The 24,433-nt window shown below is 40.3% G+C and overlaps 3 protein-coding genes across 13 annotated transcripts in view; 2 read left to right on the top strand and 1 right to left on the bottom strand.

The window, feature by feature from the left end:
- Window positions 1-118: 118 nt before the first annotated feature.
- On the top strand, window positions 119-21,607 carry UFSP2 (UFM1 specific peptidase 2). Of its 3 annotated transcripts, none has more exons than XM_004757742.3 (12): window positions 119-220; window positions 1,659-1,737; window positions 4,135-4,318; window positions 4,400-4,466; window positions 6,692-6,849; window positions 7,235-7,427; window positions 9,205-9,351; window positions 14,505-14,669; window positions 14,865-14,989; window positions 16,799-16,875; window positions 17,759-17,883; window positions 21,443-21,607. In XM_004757742.3, exons 1-12 carry the CDS (start codon window positions 218-220, stop codon window positions 21,527-21,529), a joined length of 1,410 nt encoding a protein of 469 aa, XP_004757799.1. In that variant the 5' UTR covers window positions 119-217; the 3' UTR covers window positions 21,530-21,607. The 3 variants fall into 3 exon arrangements, with proteins under 3 accessions (XP_004757799.1, XP_044925365.1, XP_044925364.1); XM_045069429.1 differs by lacking the exon at window positions 119-220 and adding an exon at window positions 778-1,001; XM_045069430.1 differs by lacking the exon at window positions 17,759-17,883.
- ANKRD37 (ankyrin repeat domain 37) lies at window positions 15,021-24,394 on the bottom strand. Of its 6 annotated transcripts, none has more exons than XM_045069436.1 (7): window positions 24,260-24,394; window positions 23,893-24,045; window positions 22,930-23,021; window positions 22,193-22,396; window positions 21,865-21,954; window positions 19,121-19,227; window positions 15,021-16,901 (listed from the first exon to the last, which is right to left on the bottom strand). In XM_045069436.1, coding segments are annotated over exons 1-5 (477 nt in total). In that variant the 5' UTR covers window positions 24,287-24,394; the 3' UTR covers window positions 15,021-16,901; window positions 19,121-19,227; window positions 21,865-21,953. The 6 variants fall into 6 exon arrangements, with proteins under 6 accessions (XP_044925371.1, XP_044925369.1, XP_044925370.1 ...); XM_045069434.1 differs by lacking the exon at window positions 21,865-21,954 and having other exon boundaries at window positions 15,021-15,872; window positions 16,752-16,901; XM_045069435.1 differs by lacking the exon at window positions 19,121-19,227.
- Window positions 24,234-24,433, top strand: part of LOC101673194 (LRP2 binding protein) — a 40,800-nt gene continuing 40,600 nt past the window's right edge. For 2 of the 4 annotated variants that reach the window (XR_199819.3, XM_004757748.3), the window contains exon 1: window positions 24,236-24,357. The gene's annotated coding sequence lies outside the window, so the exon portion shown is untranslated. Of the gene's footprint in view, window positions 24,358-24,433 lie in introns of all 4 variants that reach the window. The other 2 variants (XM_013058990.2, XM_045069432.1) reach the window with 2 other exon arrangements.

Below are 24,433 nucleotides of genomic sequence, written 5' to 3'. Positions count from 1 at the left end.
ATGGGTAGAATGAGAAAGAATCAACCAATAGAATTTAGGGGGAAGAGACTTCTTCCGCGAGAAGCCGTGGTAAGGTCCGCCCCGTGACGTTGCTGCGGGGCATGTTGGGAGTTGTAGTTAGTTTTCCCAGGCTCCGCCCCTGGAAACGCCACTTCCGGGCTAGCGTGCGGAGCCCTTGCGCGGTCGTCAGCGCCGCTGTCCGAGCCACGTAGCAGACATGGTGAGTACCTGCAGTAGACCCCTGCGTTTCCCTTCAGGCTTTCGTAGTTTCGGTGGGTCCAAGCCCTTGAAAGGAGCTGCCCTGGCAGGACCCACGGTAGCAGCTGCGAGCTCGGTGGGCTGGGCCTCCTTTCTCTCGGTCTGTCCCTGCTAGAGCTGGAAGGAGACTGTCCCGCACAGCCTAGACTATCCCAGCTCAGCCACTGTAGGACCTTCGCTCCCCGCGTCTCCTCCTTGTGGAATCATGTTGAGAACGAGGGATTATTTGTTGTCTTGAAGGTTTGAAGAGGTATCGGACCTGGGAAAGATAGGAGTCACTTTCTTCAGATCCTCTATTCCCTGAGCCCCCGCGTTTCCCTCCCAGCCGTCCGGCCACCACTTGGATGTGGTGGTCTTCAAGGATGCTTTTCTTTACATCCTGCGTTTCCTCCCAAGTTATAGATCCAGATTTTAGAAATGTATTCCGAGCTCTAGATCTTTATCTACTAACTGTACCTTCGCCTGGATAACTCCTATGTATTTCACACGCAGCAAGTTCAAAACTATTTCCACCTCGGCTCGTCCCACACCCGCTCTTCCAGATATCCGCGGATCAGGAAATCCACCGTGTTGGGCATGCCGGAAACCTGGAAATCATCCTTGTCGTCTTCCCCTTCTCAACCCCCGAACATCGGATCAATAATCAGATCCTCTGCGTGCTATTTCGGCATGCCTGTCACTTGTCCTTCACGCCACTCCTACCATCCCTGTCCTTGCCCGCGTCAGATCTCTACTGATCCGTGGTAGGCTTTTAAGTGTTCTTCCAAGTGGGTCTTCACCAGCCTGTGCCCCTGCTTGCAGTGGGTTCTCCTACCTCCACCCCCAACTTTCCTTTCTAGTTGTTCATACTCGTACCTACTTGCCCTTCTCATCTCAGCCTTAAATGTTATTTCTTCAGAGAGGATCTCAATTCGGAAGCCTAGGGAGGTTGAGATCTCTTGTGGAATCATCGCAACAACCCTATGAAATAGCGGATTTTTCCTATTTTACAGAAGAGTACAGAAGTCCTGAGTGATTAGTTACATTGTGCAGAATCATGCAGCGTTAAATACGCTCTTGCCTTTTTCACTTTTGCCTTCTGTATTTTTCATTGTCATTAAGTATTTTTTGTTCAAATGGCAGCTGTAGAACACTTCATAGAGCAGTTCCTCAAATGGTTGCCTAATATTTATATGGTAGTATTGTTCTTTATTTAACTGACTTCTTACTGGTTTAGAAGATTTCCTTTTTTTTTTTGCTATGATGAAAACAGTGTGGGAAGTGCACAACATTGAAGTTAAATTTTTGCTGAACTTCGATTATTTCCTTAGGACAAATTTCCAGAAGTAGAATTGACTCTCATTTGTATGAAGATGAATTTGTTTTGTTTTACAACGGAATTTTGGTTCTGTTTGTCTCAGGTGATTTCAGAGACTATGGATATACTCTTCAGAATAAGAGGAGGCCTTGATCTGGCTTTTCAGCTAGCTACTGCTAATGGTAAGTCTGACCAAAAAAACTTCTTTTTTATTATAAATTGATGATGAAATATACTGGGATCCTCTTCATTTTGCAAATGAAACTGAGTGAGAGAGAGGATAAACTCAAATCGGGTGGTTAGTGAGTTCTATAAATTGGATTTAAACTTGGGCACTATGTTCCAGCACCACTGCTTGCCTGTGAGGCTTCTCTGTGCAAATTAGAAAAAAATGTCCTCTTTCTTAAAAAAAGAAACTTCACTGTCCACTGACAGACAGTTGTCACAATAAATATAAATATCCACAATGAGCACAGGGCAAACAAGACATGCAGATTTGAACATTGCAGACTTGCACCTATATATAACCCTGAGTCTCCAGAGCCTACACTGTTGAAAGTTATATTGTTTTTTAATGGTATAAGAATTCTGTGGGAGAAATATCAGCAGAGTTTGTATCAAGCAAATTCTAGGATGTCTTCCCGTTTCTGACTTGGGCTAAGGCCACAAACAGAGGTAAAGGATATCAGGGTAGGGAGATGAGTTGTGTTTGAAAGATGTTTCATTTGAGATGCCAGAGTCTATCAAGTGCAGATTCAGGTAATTTGAATCTGAAATTTAGGGGAGGGTGGGTGGTCAAGACTGGAGAGAAAGAATATCTCTGAAGGATCATTAACACCATGATACGAAATAAAATCATTCAGGAAAAGTGTGATCAGTGGCGTCAGAAACCACAGAGAAGTTCAGAAAGATAAGGAATGGAAAGGTCCCTAGCTGGCCATCATTTCCTGGCCCCACAGAAATAGGAAGAGAGAGAATGCAGAATGTTCTTTCTGACTCATCCTTTCATGCTAAAAAAATTGCTCTCAATCTTGGTCCATTCGAATCCCCACTCCCAAACTAATGAAAGTAAATTCGGGGATAAACAGAAGATAATCCAGGAATTATGTTTGTCTTTTGTAGTGTAGCTGAAAGTCTTTAAATTTGGCCTTCTGAAAACATATCGAGATGTCTTAAATCTCTCTTGTTAATAAGTAATCTTTTATCTACCACAGCCCCAAGGTATTTATTTAAGATATCAGGGTGATAGTTAAATAAATGGGTTTTTTTGTTGTTGTTGTTGTTTTAAAGATTTTATTTATTTATTTGAGAGAGAGAGACAGTGAGAGAGAGCATGAGCGAGGAGAAGGTCAGAGGGAGAAGCAGACTCCCCATGGAGCTGGGAGCCCGATGCGGGACTCGATCCCGGGACTCCGGGATCATGACCTGAGCCGAAGGCAGCCGTCCAACCAACTGAGCCACCCAGGCGTCCCTAAATAAATGTTTTAATCACAAGATTAAATAGGTTTAGGATTTAAGAATATAAAGTTTAAATAAGTATTTGTGTATTGTCTTTAAATATATCTTCTTGAACCATGAAAATGTTTTACATAATCCAAAGATTATAGTAAATTAAAAAGAAATCCCTGAAAATGAAGTAAAAAAAGTTTCAGGTTAATGACACATTACACAGAAAAAACTTTGACGTTAGAATACACTACTCTTAGTGGGGCAGAGTCCAAAGATAAAAAGAACTTCAAAGAAATTTGAATTTCATTCAATAGTTTACTGCTATAAGTTATGTGGTATTTTGAAAATAATTGGTATCCTCTTATATTAGTGGTGAAATAACGGTTCGGAAAACAGGTTGGCAGTTTCTCAAAAGGTTAAACATAGACTTGCCCTGTGACCCAGCAATTCTACTCTAAGTGATCACCTAAGAAAGATATGTGCACACAATAATTTGCACACAAATGTTCATAGCATTATTCATGATAGCCAGAAAGCAGAGAGACAGTCCACTTGTGTATCAGTTTATGAATGGATAAACAAAGTATATTGTGTTCATTCAAGGATATTATTATTGAGCCAGAAAAAAGAAATAAATACTGATTTATACTACAATATGAATGAGTCTTGAAAGTACTAGACAGGATGAAAGGTAGACATGAAAGGACACATAATGCGTGATTCCATTTATAGGATGTTTCCAGAATAGGCGGATCTATATAGACAGAAAGTAGATTAGTGGTTGCTATGGGTCAGTGTAAGAGGAATGGGAAATGAGTGCTGATAAGTATAGGGTTCTTTTGGGGTGATGATAGTGTTCTGGAAATAGTGATGGTTATAAACCTTGTCAGCTTCTAAAAGCAAGTGAATTATATGCATTAAAAGGATGAATTTTATGCTCTGTGAATTTAATCTCAAATTTATTAAAAAGAAAGGCATAAATTTTCTTTTTATATGTTCAATTATTGAATCTAGAGAATAGTTATTTGGGAGTCAATTTCCTATGTTGTACTTTTGTGTGTTTGGAACGATTCATGTTGAAAAGTTTAAGATTTCTTTTATTAACCTCTATTTATATTCTTTTAATTTAGAACTATTTATCAAGAAAGCACTAAAACATGTGCTGAGTGACCTGTCAACCAAGCTTTCTTCAAATGCCCTTGTGTTCAGAATTTGCCACAGTTCAGTATATATATGGCCTAATAGTGACGTAAACACCATTCCAGGAGAACTGAGTGATAGCTCTGCTTGTAAGAACATAATGCGCTTTATTCAGTGAGTATGTTTGAAAATTGCTAGAAATGTTTTCAAAATGTCATTTCATATTGTAAACATCTTTGTGTATTAAACTTCTAGCTTTGAACAGGAAGAAGATATAAAACGAAAATTTATGAGAAAGAAAGACAAGAAGTTATCGGACATGGTAAGCAAATTTATAATCCTTGAATTTGGACCAGAGTGATGAGATCTTAGAGGTTATTTAATGCAACTCTCTTATTTTTTACAGATCAGATTTTTGAGGTCAAAAATGACAAGAGTGACTTGTCGGTTATATCTCTGTTTTACATGTTTAAGCTTTTGTTCCATAGTCATACATATCCTAATACATACATTTTGGGGGATGCTTTCTGTGCTCCCACAAAAATACACAGTTCGAGTATGTTTGCAAATTACTTAAAATTAAATAAAAATGAACCACTCTAAAACATGACAGAGACACATGGTGCTGTGAGATAGTAAATAAATGATTTACCTTTCTTCACACTGTTCTTAGTTCTGGTGCTTTTTGAACCAGTGTTATTGAGGAACGGCCATTTGCCACAAAGTTGGCAAGCACTGGAGATAAATAATGGAGCTACTTCAAGGGAGGAAGTTTTACGAAGTTAATATGACTGCAGTGTTTTTCTAGGCTGTTATGGGAAAATAGGGTGGACATGAGGTTAGAGAGCTAGGTGGGGGCCACTTCAGAAGAAGCCGAACTCCGCCAGCAGCTGTGGTAACAGAGAGGAGGGATCCAGGAGATGTTTAGGGGATAAAATGGACGATACTTGGAAAGGAATTGGAAATGGAACGACCATTTTCTTTCTTGGGTTAAGATGGGCGATGGGGAAGTCATGAGGTCGGTTTTGGTCACGTGGTTTGAGACCCCAGTGAGACATCCACATGAGCTGTTACAGAACATACTGTGGGCTGTAGAATCAGGTGATTTGAGAATTACGTGTAGCTGGAGCTTGACATTTTGAGGAGTACGGGTCAATTACTTCCTCAGATGGGATTTGTTTTAGGCTTCCTCATGACTAGATTGAGGTGGTGCGCTGTTGGTAGGAATGCGCCTGAAGCAATGTCCTGTCCTCCTCAGCACATCGTATTGAAGAGGCATGTGCTATCAGTTGGCCTCTAGTATTGGTGATGTTAACTCTGATCCCTTTCTTCCCATGGTGTCTGCTCATTTTCTTCTCTGTGAGGCCACTGTATTTTCCCTTGTAAGTAGCAAGTATCTCATGGTAAGATACTTTGAGGCTATCCTATTCCTCACCAAAGTTTTACCCACCACTTTCAGTGTCAACCAATAATTTTTGTCTGAATCCGACAATAACCTGATGGTTGCAAAGTGATTTTGCTATCATTTCCTTTTATACTTCTTAGATGACATTGGACCGTAAGGAGAGCTTTGTTTTTCCCTATTTATTTATTACGTGCATGGAAGCATGAGTTCCTATTTTATGCAATGAGTTAAAATCTTTGGATGCTCACATTTTCCAAGATTTGGTCAATGAATGCTTCTTCAGGCTTGCTCCAATGTCCTTTTGACACGTATTTTTGAGTACTTCCTACTTCTTCCACAAGATGATCTAGGCACATTATGTACTACTGTCCCTGTTCCAGCCCAGGGATCAGGCATTTCTCTAAGGAGCACACACACATATGCATACGTACCATACATGTATACATATTTATACACACACAGACACACACACACATACCACGGTACATTTCTATTTATCTTTGTAAATCATATTTGTATTTCCAGTTCTACTTCTGCCTCACTGAATTTGTAACTTTTTGCCTCTGAGAAACTTGGCTTCTAGTATACTCACTATTTTGCCAGATTTGTTCAAAACAAAACATTCAAACAAAGTACTTTCAGAGTTGTTATTCCATACCACTGTAAAATTCAATCCTACTAACAGTTCAGTATCTGTTTATAGTTCTCTGTGTCTTTAGGCCAGGGGCTTATAGTTCTAATGTATGTTTAAAAGTTCCTTTGGTGTATGGTTATTATATCTTGTTCATTGGATTTTTTTTTCACTCTAAGTCTATACAGAAGTAGAATAATATATGTAATCCTGGTGAACGTGTACCAGCTTTAATACTTATAAACACACGCGCACATACACACACGTGACACACACGAATGTTTAAAAAAAAAAGTGATCAACAAATGGTCAGTCCGAGTTCATCTTCATCCCCACTCCCTCTCCACCTCCCTGCGAATTATTTTGGAGCAGAGGAGATTTTTTTTTTTAAGATTTGTGCTTTTAAACAGTTTACTATAATACAGCTTTGTATGGCCCTTAAAAAGTCACTTGCCCTTTATATTTAACGTTCAGTATGCTATAAGTTGACTATTACTGTTTCTCTTTATAGCATCAAATAGTAAACATAGATCTTATGCTGGAAATGTCAATCCCTGTGGGAGCTGTCACCCCCATCATTGAAAGAGAAAGCGGAGGACACCACTACGTTAGTATGACTTTACCTGTAGATGTAGTTCTGTCTGTTGCTCCAGAAGAAACATGGGGAAAGTAAGTATTTTGTACTGCTACTGACACATTTATATAAGCCCTCCTCCCCAGAGTAATCAGAGCCCGTTTTTAAATATCACGTAGATATATCCAGGATTATTGTTACTTTTACTATGATTTATTCCTTGTTATTAAACTGAGTCATCTAGTAATTAAATGTTTATTTAGAGGAAATAGGGTAGTGTGCAAAACCTATAAGGTTTTCCCATTACCTATACCTAGGAAATATACAGTATACTTAATTTTGCATAAAGTTAGACTTCATTTAATAATCCTGGTCCAGTGAAGTTTTTTCTTACTGTATTTGGGATATATTAACTCTCCATTCTAATTTATCATAACCACTATAACTTTCGTTAATGTACTTGAATATTTCCCTCCACAGAGTTCGTAAACTTCTAGTTGATGCAATTCATAATCAACTCACTGACATGGAGAAATGTATTTTGAAGTATATGAAAGGAACATCTATTGTGGTCCCTGAACCACTGCACTTTTTATTGCCAGGGGAAAAAAATCTTGTAACAATTTCATATCCATCAGGAATTCCAGATGGTCAGCTTCAGGCCTATAGAAAGGTAATACCAAGGGGCGCCTGGGTGGCTCAGTGGGCTAAGCATCTGCCTTCAACTTGGGTCATAATCCCAGCATCCTGGGGTCAGGCTCCGTGCTCAGCGGGGAGCCTGCTTCTTCCTCTCCCTCTGCTACTTCCCCTGCTTGTGCTTTTTCTTCTCTGTCAAATAAATAAAATCCTTTAAAAAAAAAAAAAAAGGAAGCAAGAAAGGTAAAGCCAATACACTTATTCTTAGAAAAATTATGACATTCATTCACTTTATATTTACTTAAAACATTTCAAATAAATGGAACTTATTTTGTGATTTAACATGAAAGTGGAATCAGACTACCGTCTTCACATGTTATTTAATTTCTGTTAACATAGAACTTTTTTAAAAGCGTATTAATGAAAAAATATGCTAAACCATATTTTACATTTTGATTTCAGACACTCAGTATGGTTCATATGTTCTGTGAAATTTTTCTGTAATGAGATACAGAAATGAAAAGATGCTTACATGCCTTGAGCTGCTGCTGAGTGTTTATAAATAAATTCCTTTTCCCATCCCTTGCTTTCAGATTTGTAGAAGAGACAAGATCACGGTTAGGGAAGGAAAGCTAGGATTTATGCTAATTCTAATTAGGATTTATAGTAATACTTTACACCCCACCCCCACCTCCCAGGGTTATTTGGGTTTTATTAGAGGCAGTTTGAGGAAAGCATGATCAGCATTCAAAGAACTGAAATTTATTAATGAATTGGCTAGTTTTGGAGTGCGTATTTTTGATGTGTGGTCTTGCCTGGCGTCCATGCCACTGTACCACAGGAACATCTCCCTCATCTGTCCCTGGGAGGAGGCAGAGTGCTGTGACCCTCTGCTCAGTCTGTAAGTGCTGGTGGACTTGACCTGCAGAGGCACCAGATGATCCCACTCCAGCTGTGAGAGTACTTAGGAGACACGAAAAAGAAAATGTCAGACTTTACAAAGAAGGGTCACATTTTTATGCAGTTGGGAAAACTTTGCATTTTAAACATGTATGCGTATTTTAATTTTGATGCCCTATTGGTTGGCTTCCTACCACCCATCTCTCCTCCAGAATTTAATCACCACCCCTTGTATTTGTTAAGTACTCTAAGCATGACTTTTCAGAATACTTTCATGTTATTCTATCCTTGTTAATTCTAATTTACTCATTTACAAGGCTGTTTTCAAAACAGATTTCACCCTGGATGTATTTTAATAGACTGCGTTATAATAAAGTAATTTGAAATTGTGTTACTTCTCTCACTCTGACAAATTACAGTCAGCCCTTGAATAACACAGGTTTGAACTGCAAGAGTCCGCTGGCGCACAGATCATTTTCAGTAACTATGATACAGCACTGTAAATGTACTTTCCCTTCGTATTTCTGTAATAGCATTTTCTTTTATGTAGCTTACTATATTGTAAGAATATAGTATATAATACATAGACATGTATGTGGATTTTTGACCGTGAGAGGGCTCAGTGCCTCAAATCCCCACATTGTTCAAGGCTCAACTGCATTTTCCTTTTCTCTGTGATCCCTTCCAGTTTCTACCCATATCCATGGAAAAACATACATAACTCTCTTTTGGGTTTAGTTTAAATCCCACCCTTTTCGACCTCTGTGAATTATAAGTGTGTTTGATAACTTTTATAGCCAATATATAGTTATTTTTGTTTTATGTCTTTAGATTGAGTTTGTTTACCAACGAGCAAGGAGTCTAAGCTATTTAACTTTTTTCTCTTCTTTTCTATTGATTCTGATTTCATTTAGGAATTACATGACCTCTTCAATCTGCCTCACGACAGACCGTATTTCAGAAGATCTAATGCTTATCACTTTCCAGATGAGCCATACAAAGATGGTTACATTAGAAATCCACATACTTATCTCAATCCACCTAACGTAGAGACTGGTATGGTGAGTTTAATAATTATTTATGGAGTCGACTGATGACCAGTGTCAGTGGTGATTTTTTTGTGTATATCCAGTAGAAGTTTTAAGGATTGATTCCGAATGTATGTCATCTCTCAAACAAAATTTACCACCCCTTTCTTTTAATAATCGTTGCTTAATAGCAGTATTCACAATAGTCTGAAAAGGTCAGAAATAGATAGCATGTACCACAGTTTTCCTACTAAAATTCCATTCCCTGATTTATTCAAAGGCGTCTCCCCATTTATTTTCACCCTGAGCCTGAGAAATCATGCCAAGTAAAGAGCGTGTTTACCCACAGCACGCCGCAGCCAAGTTCGGGAAGGCCCTGCGGCACGTTTTCTCTGCAGCAGGTGCCTGGGTGCAATTGGCAGCTTCCCACCAGCGGAAGCTCCAAGAAGTGTGGCTGGTGAGGCACGAGGAACGGTTCCTTAAGGGTGCGTGTGGGCTGGGAAGAAAGGGTCCCATGGGCACCCAGCCCAGGAGTTCTTACACAGCCCGGCCTCTTAGCAGCCCTGTGACTGGCGGCCTCCTGTCTCAGGCCTCCGCTGCTTCCTTACTGGGATGTTTACTCTTTCCAGGGGTATGCTTTGATCTGAAGTGGCCTGCTTTTTTACCCTGTCTTTTCTCAGCCTGTTTCCTCATTGTTTCCAGTTGTTTCCTGTCATCTTTAAAGCAGCTCACCACCCAGCTCATTTCAGCCCGATTCCCACCCCCGACTGGCACCTCTCACACCCCAGATCCCCTGAGAGGAAACCTAATTGTCCAACATGTCCTGGCATTTATTCAGTATCTCATGCGTCTCTGTGCGCTTTGTAAGGAAATCCTAAGAATGAAAAATGAATACATGATACAGCCTAAAGGACTGCGGGAGCCACTTCTAGTCCTGGCCGTCAGAGGGCGCTGGGGACAGCAGTTCCGCCCGCAGCAGCCGCAGACTGCCGGGCTTCCCACGGAGAGACCCTGGCTGGCTGCTTACCAGGTCGTGTGGACAGATGAGTCTCTATCTCTAGTCATCCTGTTGATGATAGAAAATCATTTTATTTATTTTGCTTGTATGGGAGGAAATCCTGGGAGACCTCTTCCTGGTTAAGAACCTTGCTCTGTCACAGTCATAGTGTCACCATAGGCCATACAAAGTGTAGAGTCTCTAACAAACAACACAATCTTGGTGGTTTTCTCGATTATTGCATAAACGTCTTCTCTCAGACTATATTTGGGACTCCTCTAGATAGGGTGGGTGTACCTGTGTCATATATTCATTTTTAAATTTTAATAGTTCCTTACAAAGTGCCTAGACATTCAAAACGTACCAAATAAATGCTGATTGATTTTTGACAGTGAAATGGGTTTGTTATTTCTATTATGGAGATATAAGACGCACTTACATATTTTAAGAAATTCAGTATATGATGTTTGATGTGTACATATAACATATATATAAATTGTAAAGCACAGTAAGGAGATGAATACCAGAGAGCTCCCTACCCAACTTAAGAACTAGAACACCAGCCTACCTGTGTGTTCCCTCCTTTTCCACTCCTCTGCCTCCCCACAGCCTGAAAGGAACTCAGTGTATCCTGAGTTTTATTTGTATCACTCACTTCCTTTTTTTTTTAAATAGTTTCCCCACATAGGTGCATATTTCCTCAACACTTACAGTTTTGCTCATTTTGAGTTTTATAAAAAACTGGGTCATTTTATATTTGGTCTTCTACAACTCACTCTGGCACTCACTGTTAAGTATCCAAGAGTTCGTCTTGGTATTGTGTCGAACTGTGGTTCGACTTCTTTATTGCCATGTAACAAACTGTGTATGGCTTGTCCAGATATTTTGTTATTCAGCCAACCCTGATAGGAAAGTTGCTGTACCTATTTCTTGTTATATATGTGCAACAGCCGTCAACATTTTGCTTCATTTCACCTTCTTCCCCCCGCCGCCCCCCCCTCACCCCCCCGACCCGGGCCATTTCAAAGAAAGCCACGCACAGCCTGGTATTTACCCCTAAACACTATAGCACAAATCTCCAATGGTAATAGATTTGCATTCATGGGATTAACCTACTTTGGTTATGATTCATTATTACTTTTTGTTCTCTGCTGGATTTCATTTGCTAACATTTTAAAGATTTTTGCATCTGTGTTCATGAATAAGATTGGCTTCTGAATTTCCTCACATGATTTTTTTTTTCTGTCAATAATATACTGGCTCATTAAAAGAGTTGGGTAGCATTCCCTTTTTTTTTTTTTTTTTAATTTTCTAGAGGAGTTTTTATAAGATTGGCATGATCTTTTTTGATCATTTGGTAAAGCTTACCTATAAAATAATCTGTGATTAGCATTTTCTTTATGAGAACATTGTTAATAATATTAATTTTATTAATGGTTATAAGACTTTTTTCATATTTCTAAGTTCTCTTTACCTAGGTTTTAGTCTCTCCCATAGTTGTAGTGATGGGTTTTTTTTTTTCATTCTTTGTATCATTTTTATGCCTTCTTTAAAAAAAAAAAACCTTTTGGCTTTGCTGACCCCCTTTATTGTAAATTCTATATCCTGTTTCATTAATTTTTTGCTCTTAACTTTTTTCTGGCGGGGGAGGAATCAATTTTATTTTTTTAACTTAATTTTATTTTTTCAGTGTTCCAAGATTCATTGTTCATGTACCACACCCAGTGCTCCCTGCAATACGTGCCCTTTTCACTTCCTCCTTCCTTTACTTTCTTTGATTCGTTGTTTTTGTTCTCACTTCTTAAGTTGGCATTTTGGATATTGTTTATCTTTTTTATTCTCTAAGTTTCTAAATTTCAAGCAAAGCACTATTTTCACAGGTTTTAATTTCAAGTATTTGTTTTATTCAGTTCTAGATGTTTTTACACCTCTATTATGATTCATCTTTTTTTTTTTAAGATTTTATTTATTTATTTGACAGCCAGAGGTCACAAGTAGGCAGAGAGGCAGGCAGAGAGAGAGGAGGAAGCAGGCTTCCCGCCAAGCAGAGAGCCTGATGTGGGACTCGATCCCAGGACCCTGAGGTCATGACCATCATGACCTGAGCCAAAGGCAGAGGCTTAACCCACTGAGCCACCCAGGCGCCCCTGATTCATCTTTAATCCATGTGTTATTTCAGAGTTTTTTTTAACATCCAAATATATTAGAATTTATTTATATATGTAGGTACGTATATATATTTTTTTTACTGATTTCTGACTCCTTTGCATACTGATCAGAAACAATTTTTATGTAATAAAGATTCTGAAATTTACTGAGACACATTCATTTCCTGAGGATGCTACAGAAGCCACAAATTTGGTAGCTTGAAACTACAAAAATGGGGCACCTGGGTGGCTCAGTGAGTTGAAGCCTCTGCCTTTGGCTCAGGTCATGATTCTAGGGTCCTGGGATCGAGCCCTGCATTGGGCTCTCTGGTCAGTGGGGAGCCTGCTTCTCTTTCTCTCTCTGTCTGTCAAATAAATAAAATTTTTTAAAAAAGAAACTACAAAAATGTATTCTCTCAGCTGTGGAGGCCACAAGTCTGAAATCCCTATCATGAGGCTGAAATCAAGTGTCAGTGGGGCCCGGCGCCCTCCAAGGGCTTTGGGGAGAATCCCTCCTGTGCCTCTTCCAGCTGTGGTGGCTGCCAGCGCTCCTTGGCCACATCGCTCCCATCGGCCTCTGTGCTCATGCTGTTTCCTTCTCTCCACTGCGCCAGCGTCCCTCTCCGCTCTCTCACAAGGATACTTGTAGGAGTTGCGTTTCAGGCACACCTTGGTACAAGAAAATTCTCCCATACGTTAAGTTCCTTAATTTAATCATATCTTAAGAGCCCGCCTCCCCCCTCCCTTTTTTTTTTTTTTTTAAGATTTTATTTATTTATTGGACAGAGATCACAAGTAGGCAAAGAGGCAGGCAGAGAGAGAGGAAGAGAAGCAGGCTCCCCGCCGAGCAGAGAGCCCGATGCGGGGCTCGATCCCAGGGATCCCTGGGACCTGACCTGAGCTGAAAGCAGAGGCTTTAACCACTGAGCCACCCAGGCGCCCCCCCCCCCGTTTTTTTTTTTTTTTTTTTTTGCCTTTCGACCCTATAACATAGTCTTCACGGGTTCCAGGGATGAGGAGATAGACATCATTTGGGGGTCATTTTTCCACCTACCACAATGTTGTCATTAAAAATGTTCTGTCTGTGCTTGAGAAGAAAATACGCTAATTGTTGGATGAGGATTCTGTTTGTCCGTGCCTCTTCTTACCTAATTTTTAAAAAAAAATACCAGTTTTGGGGGACAAAAACACACGAGTATTCTTAACGTTATACTACAAGAAAGAAGTTACATGATCTTGGCTTTTATTTAAGGATATTTAAATAGCATACCTGGGCTATAATCAATGGTGGCAGGTTTACAAGACTGGAGGAATATTCTTCATATGTCCCATTATATGGCCCCTTCATTCATTTATTCCTCTCTTTATCATTTATTCAGTAAACATTTACTGACTATTAACTGTTTGCCTCACCCCCTGTAGAAGCTTGGGTCCAGAAATAAATAAGGCACAGTACTTGCCCTTATTAAACTCAAATATTAGTGTGGTTAAGAGGAGATTTAAAAAGTAACAAGTAAGGTGTCAAGCGGTGCTTTGAAAATAAAAAAATAAAGCAAGCTAGAGTGCTGGCCAGGGCAGGAGGTGGGTGGTGAGGGAGGGAAGCATGCCATTTCCAGGTTGGCTGATGATGGACAGTCTCTGATACTTGAGCAGAGACCTGAACGAAGTAAGGGTGCCGAGCTGCACATTATTTGGGTAGAATGTTCCAGGCAGAGCAAACCATAAGGCTCTGGCCTCAGATTGCCCCTGGAAGATCCGAACCCAAAGCAGAGCAAGCTACAGAGGAAAGTGGTAGAAGATGACCTTGGAGAGGCGGCCAGGGAGCAAGATTTGCCGGGCCTGAGAGCCCAGGGTAATGACTTTGGACAGTTGCTGAAAGCCAGGAAAGTATAATGTTCAACTGTAGTTCTCTGAAGGCATTTTTGTAAGGAACTGAAGTAACAGTTTGGCTCTGAGAACAGTAAACTTGGCTTGGATGTCTGTGTAGAAAATGTGCGTCTATCTTAAGTTAGTATGTTACTCTGTTTCTTCTTTTTATACAGATCCATGTGGTCCAGGGCACCTATGGCTATCATCACTATATGCAGGATCGGGTGGATGACAGTGGCTGGGGCTGTGCTTACCGATCTCTGCAGACAATCTGCTCTTGGTTCAGGCACCAGGGCTACACAGAGAGATCCATTCCGACACACAGGGAGATTCAGCAGGTACGCTTCTAATCAACTGTACATTTCATGAGCCCTTAATATACCAGTAATAATGATTATTACCTCATGGTACAGACTTATTTCTGTTTTGAAGGGGGAAAAAAACCATACTGGTAATCAGGGAACAGGTCCTAAATGTAGTTGTTTAATAGCTGTCTTGTGTATGGGTTTTTTTGTGTTTTTAAATACACAAAGGCTCTAGTTGATGCCGGGGACAAACCAGCAACGTTTGTTGGATCGCGGCAGTGGATTGGATCGATCGAGGTACAGCTCGTACTGAACCAACTGATTGGTGTAACTTCAAAAATACTGTTTGTCAGGTGAGGACACCTTAAGAAATTAGTGACATCGTTTTAAAGCAAGTTTGTCATTTTATTAGAAAAGGGGGAAATTATGGATTCTCCTTCCTCTTCCTCCACACTGTTTTTATTTTTACTCTCTCCTCCACATTGCCTCACTGCTTTACAAATCTTTTTTTAAACGCTACATTTTTTGGCTATTGAAGACTTTGAGTGGATGAGTAAACTTGGCAATATGTATACTTGCATGGTGTTAATTTAGCTGAGAAAAGGAACACTTGGAAATATGTCAGCTATGACTGGAGTTACAGAAAATCAACTTTTTTCTTTATCTTCAACTCTTTAAAATATCTTGAAGGGAGAGATTCAGATGTTGATCTTTGACGGCCCTTTTTGTGTACCTCCTGCCCTTTTTCTTCTTAAAAGGTCAGTAAACTAATAATGTGTCCAAATAATATATTTGTTTTTTCCCAATACAGTTTAGCCATAATTCTAGCTTGAAAATATGAGTAAATATCAGGTCATGATTGCAGGGCCCTGGGATCAAGTGCTGGGTCAGGCTCCACCCTGGGAAATTCTCTTACTCACTCTCTCTGTCTCTTTAAATACATAAATCTCAAAAAAGTAATAATAAATAAATCAATCTTTAAAAAAATAAAAGTAAAATATAAGCTAATATTAATTAAATAAGAAGTTATTCCTTATCAGTGAACTTGTGTTTTAAATACATTTTGTATTACAGTGACCTCAATTTAAATACGTTTTGTATTACAGTGACCTCAATTTAAATACATGTTGTATTACAGTGACCTCAATAGATACATTACCCTCTTTTGTCCATGTGCTTATGTCCCAGAATGTCTGATTTCACAGCTGCAGTTTAGACCGCCTGTGAAAACCGGAGCTAACAGATAAATGAACGGTTAAATAGTGAAGCACATGATGATTGCAAAGGGAACGTTTTGGCACATCAAAACCTTACACGTTTCTTACTAAGCAAGAGCTTAGAATTAGCCACCAGCTGGGACCTCCAGTCCAAAAAAGGATCTCCCTTCATCTGGCCAGCTTTCTCTCTTCTCCAAAGTACAAATTGTATAGGACATTAAAATATTCCCTAAAATAATATGTCATACTTGAAAACATTTTGTAGTTTTCACTATGGCTTCACAGCTCTTGTCTGTTTTAGTCCAGATCTCCTGTCACGTAGATAGGGCAGGGGTGATGGGTGCCAGGCTAAAGATGAGGAGGGAGACTGAGTCTGATGGTAAAAAGACAAGAACCCAGGACTTAAAACTCATTCTTCTGACATTAAATCCACCCATAAGAGCCCTGTGGTCATCAAGGTGACCACTTTCACTCTTCCCTTAAAAATCCTTCGTTAGGGGCACCTGGGTGGCTCAGTGGATTAAGCCTCTGCCTTCGGCTCAGGTCATGATCTCAGGGTTCTGGGATCAAGTCCCGCATCGGGCTCTCTGCTCAGCAGGGAGTCTGCTTCCCTTTCTTTCTCTCTCTGCCTGCCTCTCTGCCTACTTGTGATCTCTCTCTGTCAAATAAATAAATAAAATCTTAAAAAAAAAAAAAAATCTTTCGTTATGCAATTCCAGAAGCAAAGAAGCAAGGTCTTAAGTGGCCTTAAATACTTTGAAAGGTTATGGTGCTTTTGGTTGCTCTCAAGTCAGTTACCTACCACTTAATGTTATTTAAATTTACCATGTTTTTTTTCAATAACCAAAAAAGAAAACAAAACAGTAGAAAACACTGGCTCCCAAATTCCGTAATGGACCTTAGTATGAGAAATCATTCATCTGATGGAAGATGGTTTCTTTCTAGCCAAGGTTGTGAAATGGCCTCTCGAGGACGGGAGCTGGCTCATCACTTCCGGACTGAAGGAACTCCAGTCATGATCGGTAAGATGCTTGGGACATCTTGGGCTCTTTGGGTAAAGAGAAGAATATATAAAATTTATTGTTGATACAAATAATGTCACATAAAATCAGTCATTTTTAAACATTTGAAAATTAGCTTTTATACCGTACATACTGACCTCTGGATATTTATTGTTCAATTTTCAAGGTGGGAGGAAAGTTATAAAAAAGATGTAATAGCCAGAAGTAAAGGCTGAGAAGAGAAGTGATAGAACTGTTGAAGTACTTAAAGAATCAAGAACAGTATATAAAAAAGAGGCCATGGTCACTCAGTTGAGCCTAGTAAGTCATGGTGCGGTCTCTAACGTGGCTGGCTGTGTAGCATTACATGAATTGCTTCACCTCTCTGGGCTCTGTTTATAAAGAGGATTAGATGAGTTGGTCTAAACCTTGATGATTCTGTGGAGAACAAGACTTGATCTGGGATGACAGAAGGCAAGCTAAGACTGGTATGTAAGATATGCAGGCAGACAGATTTCAGCAGAGTATCAGAAGGACCTGAATGGGTAGATGGGCTGTCCCTCGGGGGGTACTCGGAACAGAGGCCGCATTGCCCATTTGCTGAGAGAGGCCTCACAGCGGCGACTGTGATCCTCCGTAGCCCTTTCTAGATCCAGTTCCACGGATATGGCAGTGGAATAGAAACCTGATGTGGTTACAAATATGATTGCATCTTTTCTGATTTTAAAGGTAACAATTTTATCTTCTCAGAGTACACTTGACGTGATCTGTAATCTTTTATAATCTAGGCTAGCAATTTTAATGCTATGTTAGATTAACAGGCCAAATAATGTTTTTAAATTGAAATTGACTAGGGAGTTGAGATTCACATATGCCCTCTTTTTTCTGATTTCCCTTGCTATAGGGGGAGGAGTTTTGGCCCACACAATACTAGGAGTGGCGTGGAATGAGATTACAGGGCAGATAAAATTTCTGATTTTAGATCCACATTATACAGGCGCTGAAGATCTACAAGTTATTTTGGAAAAGGTAAGTATCTGTTTAACACAGATTTAGATGCAAGGGAAAGAATCCAGACGCAAAGGAGAGCAAACTGGCCTTTAACAGAACTACAGACCCAGGGCTGTGATGCACCCTCCCAGCAGGTACTGTAGGCCAGGGAGGACTGTCTGTCTGCATAGGGAGGAGAAGAGGGAACTAAAGTGAATTGCAAAGAACAAAATTCAGGTTAGATTTATGAAGACTTTCCTAGTTATTAAACTTAATAATGGAACAAAGAGCTCAGAAATACATTCTTTTGGACATGTTACAGCTTTGCATAAACAAATGTAATGAAATAGAGTAGATTAAATAACCTTTATAATTGTATTATTAACCAAAAATAACCAGTATGTTGGACATTATGGAGGCTACTTGTAATTTATTTACATATAATTTATTCTCATTCTGTAAAGGATTTGAATTTGAGACAAATGTGAGAATATTCATTGATACTTACAGTACGAGTTAAAGGAGGTGTAAATTTAACTTAATGTATAGGCAACTAATTCTCACGTATGAAAACTCATTCTAAAACTTTAGAAGGCAAGGATAATAAGACATAATTAATTTGAATTTAAGCTTCTGTATTCTTTGCTAAATATATTAAAATTACAAAGAAAGCATACAACCTTTTCAGCCACAAACCCATAAATATTTCCTACTGTTACTCACTACCCTTCATTTTTCTCATATTGTCACTTAAGTCAACATCATTAATACCTTATAAAAAGCTTTCTGTGAACTTTGAAGCTGTAGTTTAATTAGGTCATTTTTTTAAAAGCACAGTTGGAAAGTCACTGGTGAGACATTTTCAGAAGTTAAACAGAACGTAACTGTATGAAGTTACCAAAGCCCGGGGAATGAGGGGTTTAGTAGTCAGGAGCTTAGTGTGTGTGTAGCTGAATGCTTTTATAACCCAGTTTAGTAAAATATTTTGCCAGTGATAAGACTATAAATACAACAGGAGATAAATGTGTCCTGCTTTTATCCTTCAAGGCATTTGGACTTGTAAGTCTCTGAAATGTTTCCTGCTGCACACCAAAGTGGGAGCAGTATTTCCTCTTTCCGTAGTCAAGTGTTGGGTCACTCGGCATGAAGTGCCAGTATGTGCCGCCCACTGCTTGGAGCAGTAGGGGTATTAATAAAGGTCTTTAAGGAGCTCTTAGTCTAGAGTTGAAGAAAAAAGAGATCCAAAAACTATTCCCAACAAAGAAATAGAGTTTACCAGGCTGATCCATTAGAGGGATCCCTTAGAGCCGGTGAAAGGACCGCAGGCCACGTTCCCAGAACTACGCCAGTTCCAACAGGATCCAAGCCTGCGAAGGGGTGTGGCTGGAGGGATGGGCAGGGGTGAAACTGAGCCAGGCAGAGAAGCAGAGCATTCAGTTTTCATCTTAGAAGCAGTGAGAAGCGTTCATTACTTTAATTAGAAATATGATATAGATAATAAAATTACTTCTTTCTGGCTGGTTTGAGGAACTTTGCAGTAGATGGAATGGTCTAGATAGGCTTTCCTGAAGCAGTTGAATAAGGCGTTGTCCCTGATTACTTTCGGAGGCTCCTAATGTTCTTTTTTGCTAATTAGATTTCTGTAGAATTTTCTTTTTTTTTTTTTTTTAAAGATTTTATTTATTTATTTGTCAGAGAGAGAGCGAGCGAGAGCGAACACAGGCAGACAGAATGGCAGGCAGAGTCAGAGGGAGAAGCAGGCTCCCTGCGGAGCAAGGAGCCCGATGTGGGACTCGATCCCAGGACGCTGGGATCATGACCTGAGCCGAAGGCAGCTGCTTAACCAACTGAGCCACCCAGGCGTCCCTGTAGAATTTTCAATTGGAGAAAACCTTCTGCCCTTTTAGCACGTATAAGGAGCCCTGAAGCCAAGGCCTGACCTTGTGAGAGTCAACACTACTCTCACTTGAGAATCGAGAGCAGTGTCTTAGAGCCTGGGCTACTGTAACAGAACACCATAGCCCAGTCGGCTTATGAACAAGAGAAATGGGTTCCTCGGCTTTCCGAAGGTGGGGAAATGCAAGATACCGGCAGGTTCGGTCTGGTGAGCACCACTTACTAGCTCACAGACAGCAGTCTCTTTCACTGGATCTGCGCAGAGTGGAAGGCATGGGGGACCTTTCTGGGGCCTCCTTAATGAAGGCACTAATCCCCTTCATGCGTTCCCCTCTCTCAACCTAGTCCTCTCCCAGAGGCCCCACCTCCACATACCGGCACTTTGGGATTAGGTTTCACAAACATTCCGCCTAGCAAGGACTGTAGGGAAAGTTCTGCCTCTGCCTGACCTCTCTTTACCCTCCTGTGGAACTTTCCTGTTTGAAGTTCCCAGACTAGTCTCCTCAAAGAAAAAGACCATACTCCCCTGTCTACTCCCATCAGTTTCTGGTTTGGGCACCCACTCTACCCACTTCTCTTTACAATGATTTGAGCCTGGTTACCTGGAAAAGGCTGAAAGATGAAAACAGAGAGTAAAAGCCTTTATTCATCATTAAGATAACAGATTTTAAGACATTAAATTTTAGAAAAGGTTTGGCTAAAAAAGGTTATTTACATAAAGAAACAGGTCTCAAAGACAAAAGATTTTTTTTGTAGTTACCTAGGAGTGGGGAAATAGGACTGATGGAGGATTTTTTTTTTTTTTTTTACTTTCATTGAACTTTTAGAATGTAGATCTAATTTTTGCAGCCCAAGAAAGAAAAATGCAAACAGTAAAGAGTTCCTCTAAACCCTCCAACCTCCACACTAAAAAATAGAGCTAAGACACTATTTTCTGTAGAAACCATGAACTTTAGCTCTCGGTCACTGCCAGGATACAGAGCAGCAGCTTCCGAGTTAGGCTAAGGAATGAGACCACACTACTTGTCACAAACCCAGTGGTATTTATTTTAAGAGTTCTAGCTGGCCAACTCCCAGCAAAGCGTTTCATTTCAAAATGATGTAACTCAGACTAGTCATTAGCTGGGTCTTTAAGAAAATAGATCAATGGCCCTAGAAGAAATTTGATGTACTTTTGGATTCACAGATTTTGTTTAAAAGTAATTTTCTCTGCTGGGGAAAAGAATGGGAAGTGGAAGGATTATAGCCTGAGGACAGTGAAGGGCAATTCAAGAGGCCAAAACAGATCTCTCCCTGCCACTTTCCTCGTAGCTAAGATGCGCAGTATGGTCCCTAAGACGGCCTTTAGTGGCCTCCCAAGAAAAACAGATTGCCAATTCTATCACCTGCTGCTGACTGCCAGAATTATAAAACTTAGACTCAGTAAAAATGTGATTATTTGGAGTAACAGTTACCATAAGGGAACTTTATCTTTTCTGTGATTAAGTACTGTAGAATTTAATTTTTTTTTTTAACTCTATCTGAAATGGACCCAAGTATGTTACTTTTCTATGCTTTATAGTTGTTCAGATCTTTGAGTTTTGTAAGTTAGAGTCGTATTCCAGGATTCAGCTGACAGAACGGGACTGTAAAATGCTACAATTTTGATCATGTAATCCTATCATTTAGTAAAAGGTTTTCCTTTCCCTTCTCCCAAATCTAGGGCTGGTGTGGATGGAAGGGCCCAGACTTTTGGAACAAAGACGCTTATTATAATTTATGTCTTCCTCAGCGACCAAATATTTTTTAAAATATCTTGGACTCGAAGACTGTAGTAAAGTTGTATTATAGATTTGTTAATAAAGACTAAGTTTAACTTCAAAGAGAATCCTGGGTGTGGTCTGATGGTTTAAACTACAATTTTAAAATAGAATTTTAAAAAAGTAAAAAATAAACTACAATTTTTTTCAAAGGCTGTTAGGTACTACACAAATAAAAGTTTATTCTTTAGACATTCTTTAATAACTTAAAAGACAAAGCAGGCACAACCGAAATATTACAGGCATGTAAAAACATGTATTCTGAACTGTTATCTTCACTTAGAAGAAAGTTTTCCTCCTTCTTAGAAGGAGCTGAGATATACACCTGGTGAGCCAAAAGCCATAGCTTGTAGCTGAGCAGTAGATCTGCACGGAGTGAAGGCCTTCTTCAAACCTTTTCAGAACCAACGTGAATCTGTGGTTAAACATAGTGAGTTAGAAAGTTTTTTAAAAAAGGTTTTCTCCCTAGCCTTCCATCATGCAAGATGATTTCTGGGCTCCAGAATCTAGCAGTAGTTACTATAACCAGTATTAGCATGTGTTCACAAAAAGAAAAAGACACACTTCGAAATAAGACTGCCAAGACTGAAATAACTAACTGCGCCGAATAAGCAATCCCTGAGGAAGGAGGAAAACAGAACTGAGTTACTCACCAACACTTCCTTTTTCCAGTCGTATTTTCTACACTTCCGAAGCTTCGTTTCTGTCTGAGCACTGGAACACAATCATCTCTATTGGATCGGTCACTTGATTTTACTGTCTGCATACATTTAATTGTTGTAAGAAACTTGGCACATTCTAGAAATCCATAGGCCCAAGCAATATCTTCAGCTGTTTGTCCATTCTTATTACATAAACTGAATTTAAGACAAAAACGGAGTTACATAAAAACTGACAACTGTTTAGCCTTTTTAATATATCCTTCTACAAAAGAGCTTTGGGTTCATACAAATCTTGGTTTCAGAACAGAAGTGGTAAAGCAATCAAAGAATTCCAATATTCCTTGCTACTGCATCCTGAGTGACTAGCAGAGTTCAGCACACAGTGGACCTTCCATTTTTGAGTGAATGGAAGTGTTCTGTGCTCCATCTAGTAATACTCCAAGGAAGTCAATGAGAACTTTTATTGAAGGGATTATCCCAAACCAAAACTAAGATGTAATATTGCCACAACAGAAGAACAGAACTGCACCTCTGCTAAGGATCCATTTTTTTACTTAAATTCAATAGTATTAGGTATCATTAACAACCTAAGTTAACATTTAAATGATACTCTAAATTGTCAATTAGGCAAGCATCATTTTTAAAAGCGCATGTAATTAAGCTTCAAGGATCTGTTAGCCTAATCCAAGAAAATACGAAATTTTTGAAGTCACTGATTTTATACTCACTCAATTTTGGCATCCCTGGCTACAAGCAGGCTAAGGCATTCCAGACTTCCAACTTTTGCTGCCTTGTGTAGCGGAGCCTCTCCAAAGACATCCTTAAAGATAAGACAGCACATTTTAGTTTCTTCCAAAACCATTTCTGTGGAAGTCGGTAGGGAGAGTCAAATCACTGTTGAAGAGAACCAGTTAGAACAACATTGTACTAAATTTTTTTAATTTGGTGTTTTTTTTTTTTTCAATAAAGTTCACCTGGTGTTCTATTAAGTACAAAGTTTTCATCAATAAAAACACATGCAGCCACAACTACCTACATTAAAATTTAGGTGTATAAAAGCAGAGTAGAGTATTATAAAGGTAAAACAATTTAAATTCACCCTACTTTAATATTCAATGGGAGATGCAGACTACCACAAAACAGTTCTGTAGAAAACTGTAATAGTTGTGAGCTTGCCTCACAACTGTTATTTATTATTTTTTTAATCACAACTGTTATTTAAATAATTTCCGTACTGAGACTTTTCGTCTGGTAATGCAGCATCCGTTCCTTTTGAAACGAACTGCAGACCTGCGTGTGCTGCGCAGGGTCCCAGCAGGAGCCACAGAGCTCGTTGGCGGACGAGCCCTTGAAACGTGGCCAGACTAAGCTGCAATGCGCTGTAAACGTAAAATACACGCCAGACTGAGATGTCTGAAAGGACCATGGAAAAATCTAAGTCCCCTAAGTCAATATTGAAATACTGAGGTCAGCGGTGCCGAATCACAGAATTAACTTCACGTGTCACCTCGTTAACGCGGCTCCCAGAAACTTGTACATTCCTTGAGTGCCTCGCTTTATATTGCTATCAGACATCTCGCGATAGTCACATTCGTAACAAGGGAAACAATACTCTGGCGTCTGCGAAACGTTTCTGTGGATCTTGGCGGGGGAGGGGGGCGGGCCACAGCAACAATCGGTAACCTAGTTACCTGCTGGTTGAGGTCAGCGCCCGTTTGCAGCTGCCACAGAAGCAAGCCAGCCAGGCCCCCACCTGCGGCCAAATGGACAGGCGACTGCTCGCAGGGATCCGGGGGTGCGTTGACCGAGGCCCCGGCCTCCAGCAGATGCTTCAGACTATCCACCTGCGGGAGGAGAACAGCAGCTCCAGCATCCCTCTTGCCTTTATCCCGCCCCGCGCTCTCCCGCTGTCGGAAATCTTACCCCACGCCCCAAACCTGACTCTGAAGGGGGTGGACTCGGCAGCGCTCAGTGGTCAGTCCCCCCTCGCTAGTGCTCCCGAGCTGACAGACACCCGGGGAAGCTAAGCCTGCAGGCCGGAAGGCGCCCGCGTCTCACCTCTGGGTTGCAATCAAGCAACAGCATCTTCCGCCTACGGCCGAGGACAGGACGTCTGGGGAGCGCAGAGCAGCGGGCCAGGCGCCGCGGACCGGCAGGTAAGAGTGCGCAGCCCACCCGAGGGCGGGAGAATTTAGATTGCCGGGGCCAGGGGGCCGGGCCTCTCGCCGCAGC

This window comes from Mustela putorius, unplaced genomic scaffold (assembly GCF_011764305.1).
Source record: "Mustela putorius furo isolate JIRA1106 unplaced genomic scaffold, ASM1176430v1.1 tig00003932_pilon_pilon_pilon:0A:0A, whole genome shotgun sequence".
NCBI classification, from domain to species: Eukaryota; Metazoa; Chordata; class Mammalia; order Carnivora; family Mustelidae; genus Mustela; species Mustela putorius.
This window is presented reverse-complemented; position numbering and strand designations above follow the sequence as displayed.

Excerpts from the sequence above, each read along its gene's own strand:
- UFSP2 (XM_004757742.3), top strand. Across the intron at positions 4,319-4,399 it reads AACATAATGCGCTTTATTCA|CTTTGAACAGGAAGAAGATA; the intron begins GTGAGTATGTTT and ends TTAAACTTCTAG. Across the intron at positions 9,352-14,504 it reads CTAACGTAGAGACTGGTATG|ATCCATGTGGTCCAGGGCAC; the intron begins GTGAGTTTAATA and ends CTTTTTATACAG.
- ANKRD37 (XM_045069433.1), bottom strand. The coding sequence starts at position 24,286 with ATGCTGTTGCTTGATTGCAACCCAGAG. Across the intron at positions 22,397-22,929 it reads GCCAGGGATGCCAAAATTGA|TTTATGTAATAAGAATGGAC; the intron begins GTGAGTATAAAA and ends TCTTAAATTCAG. Across the intron at positions 19,228-22,192 it reads ACTGGAAAAAGGAAGTGTTG|CCACACCCCTTCGCAGGCTT; the intron begins GTGAGTAACTCA and ends CCATCCCTCCAG.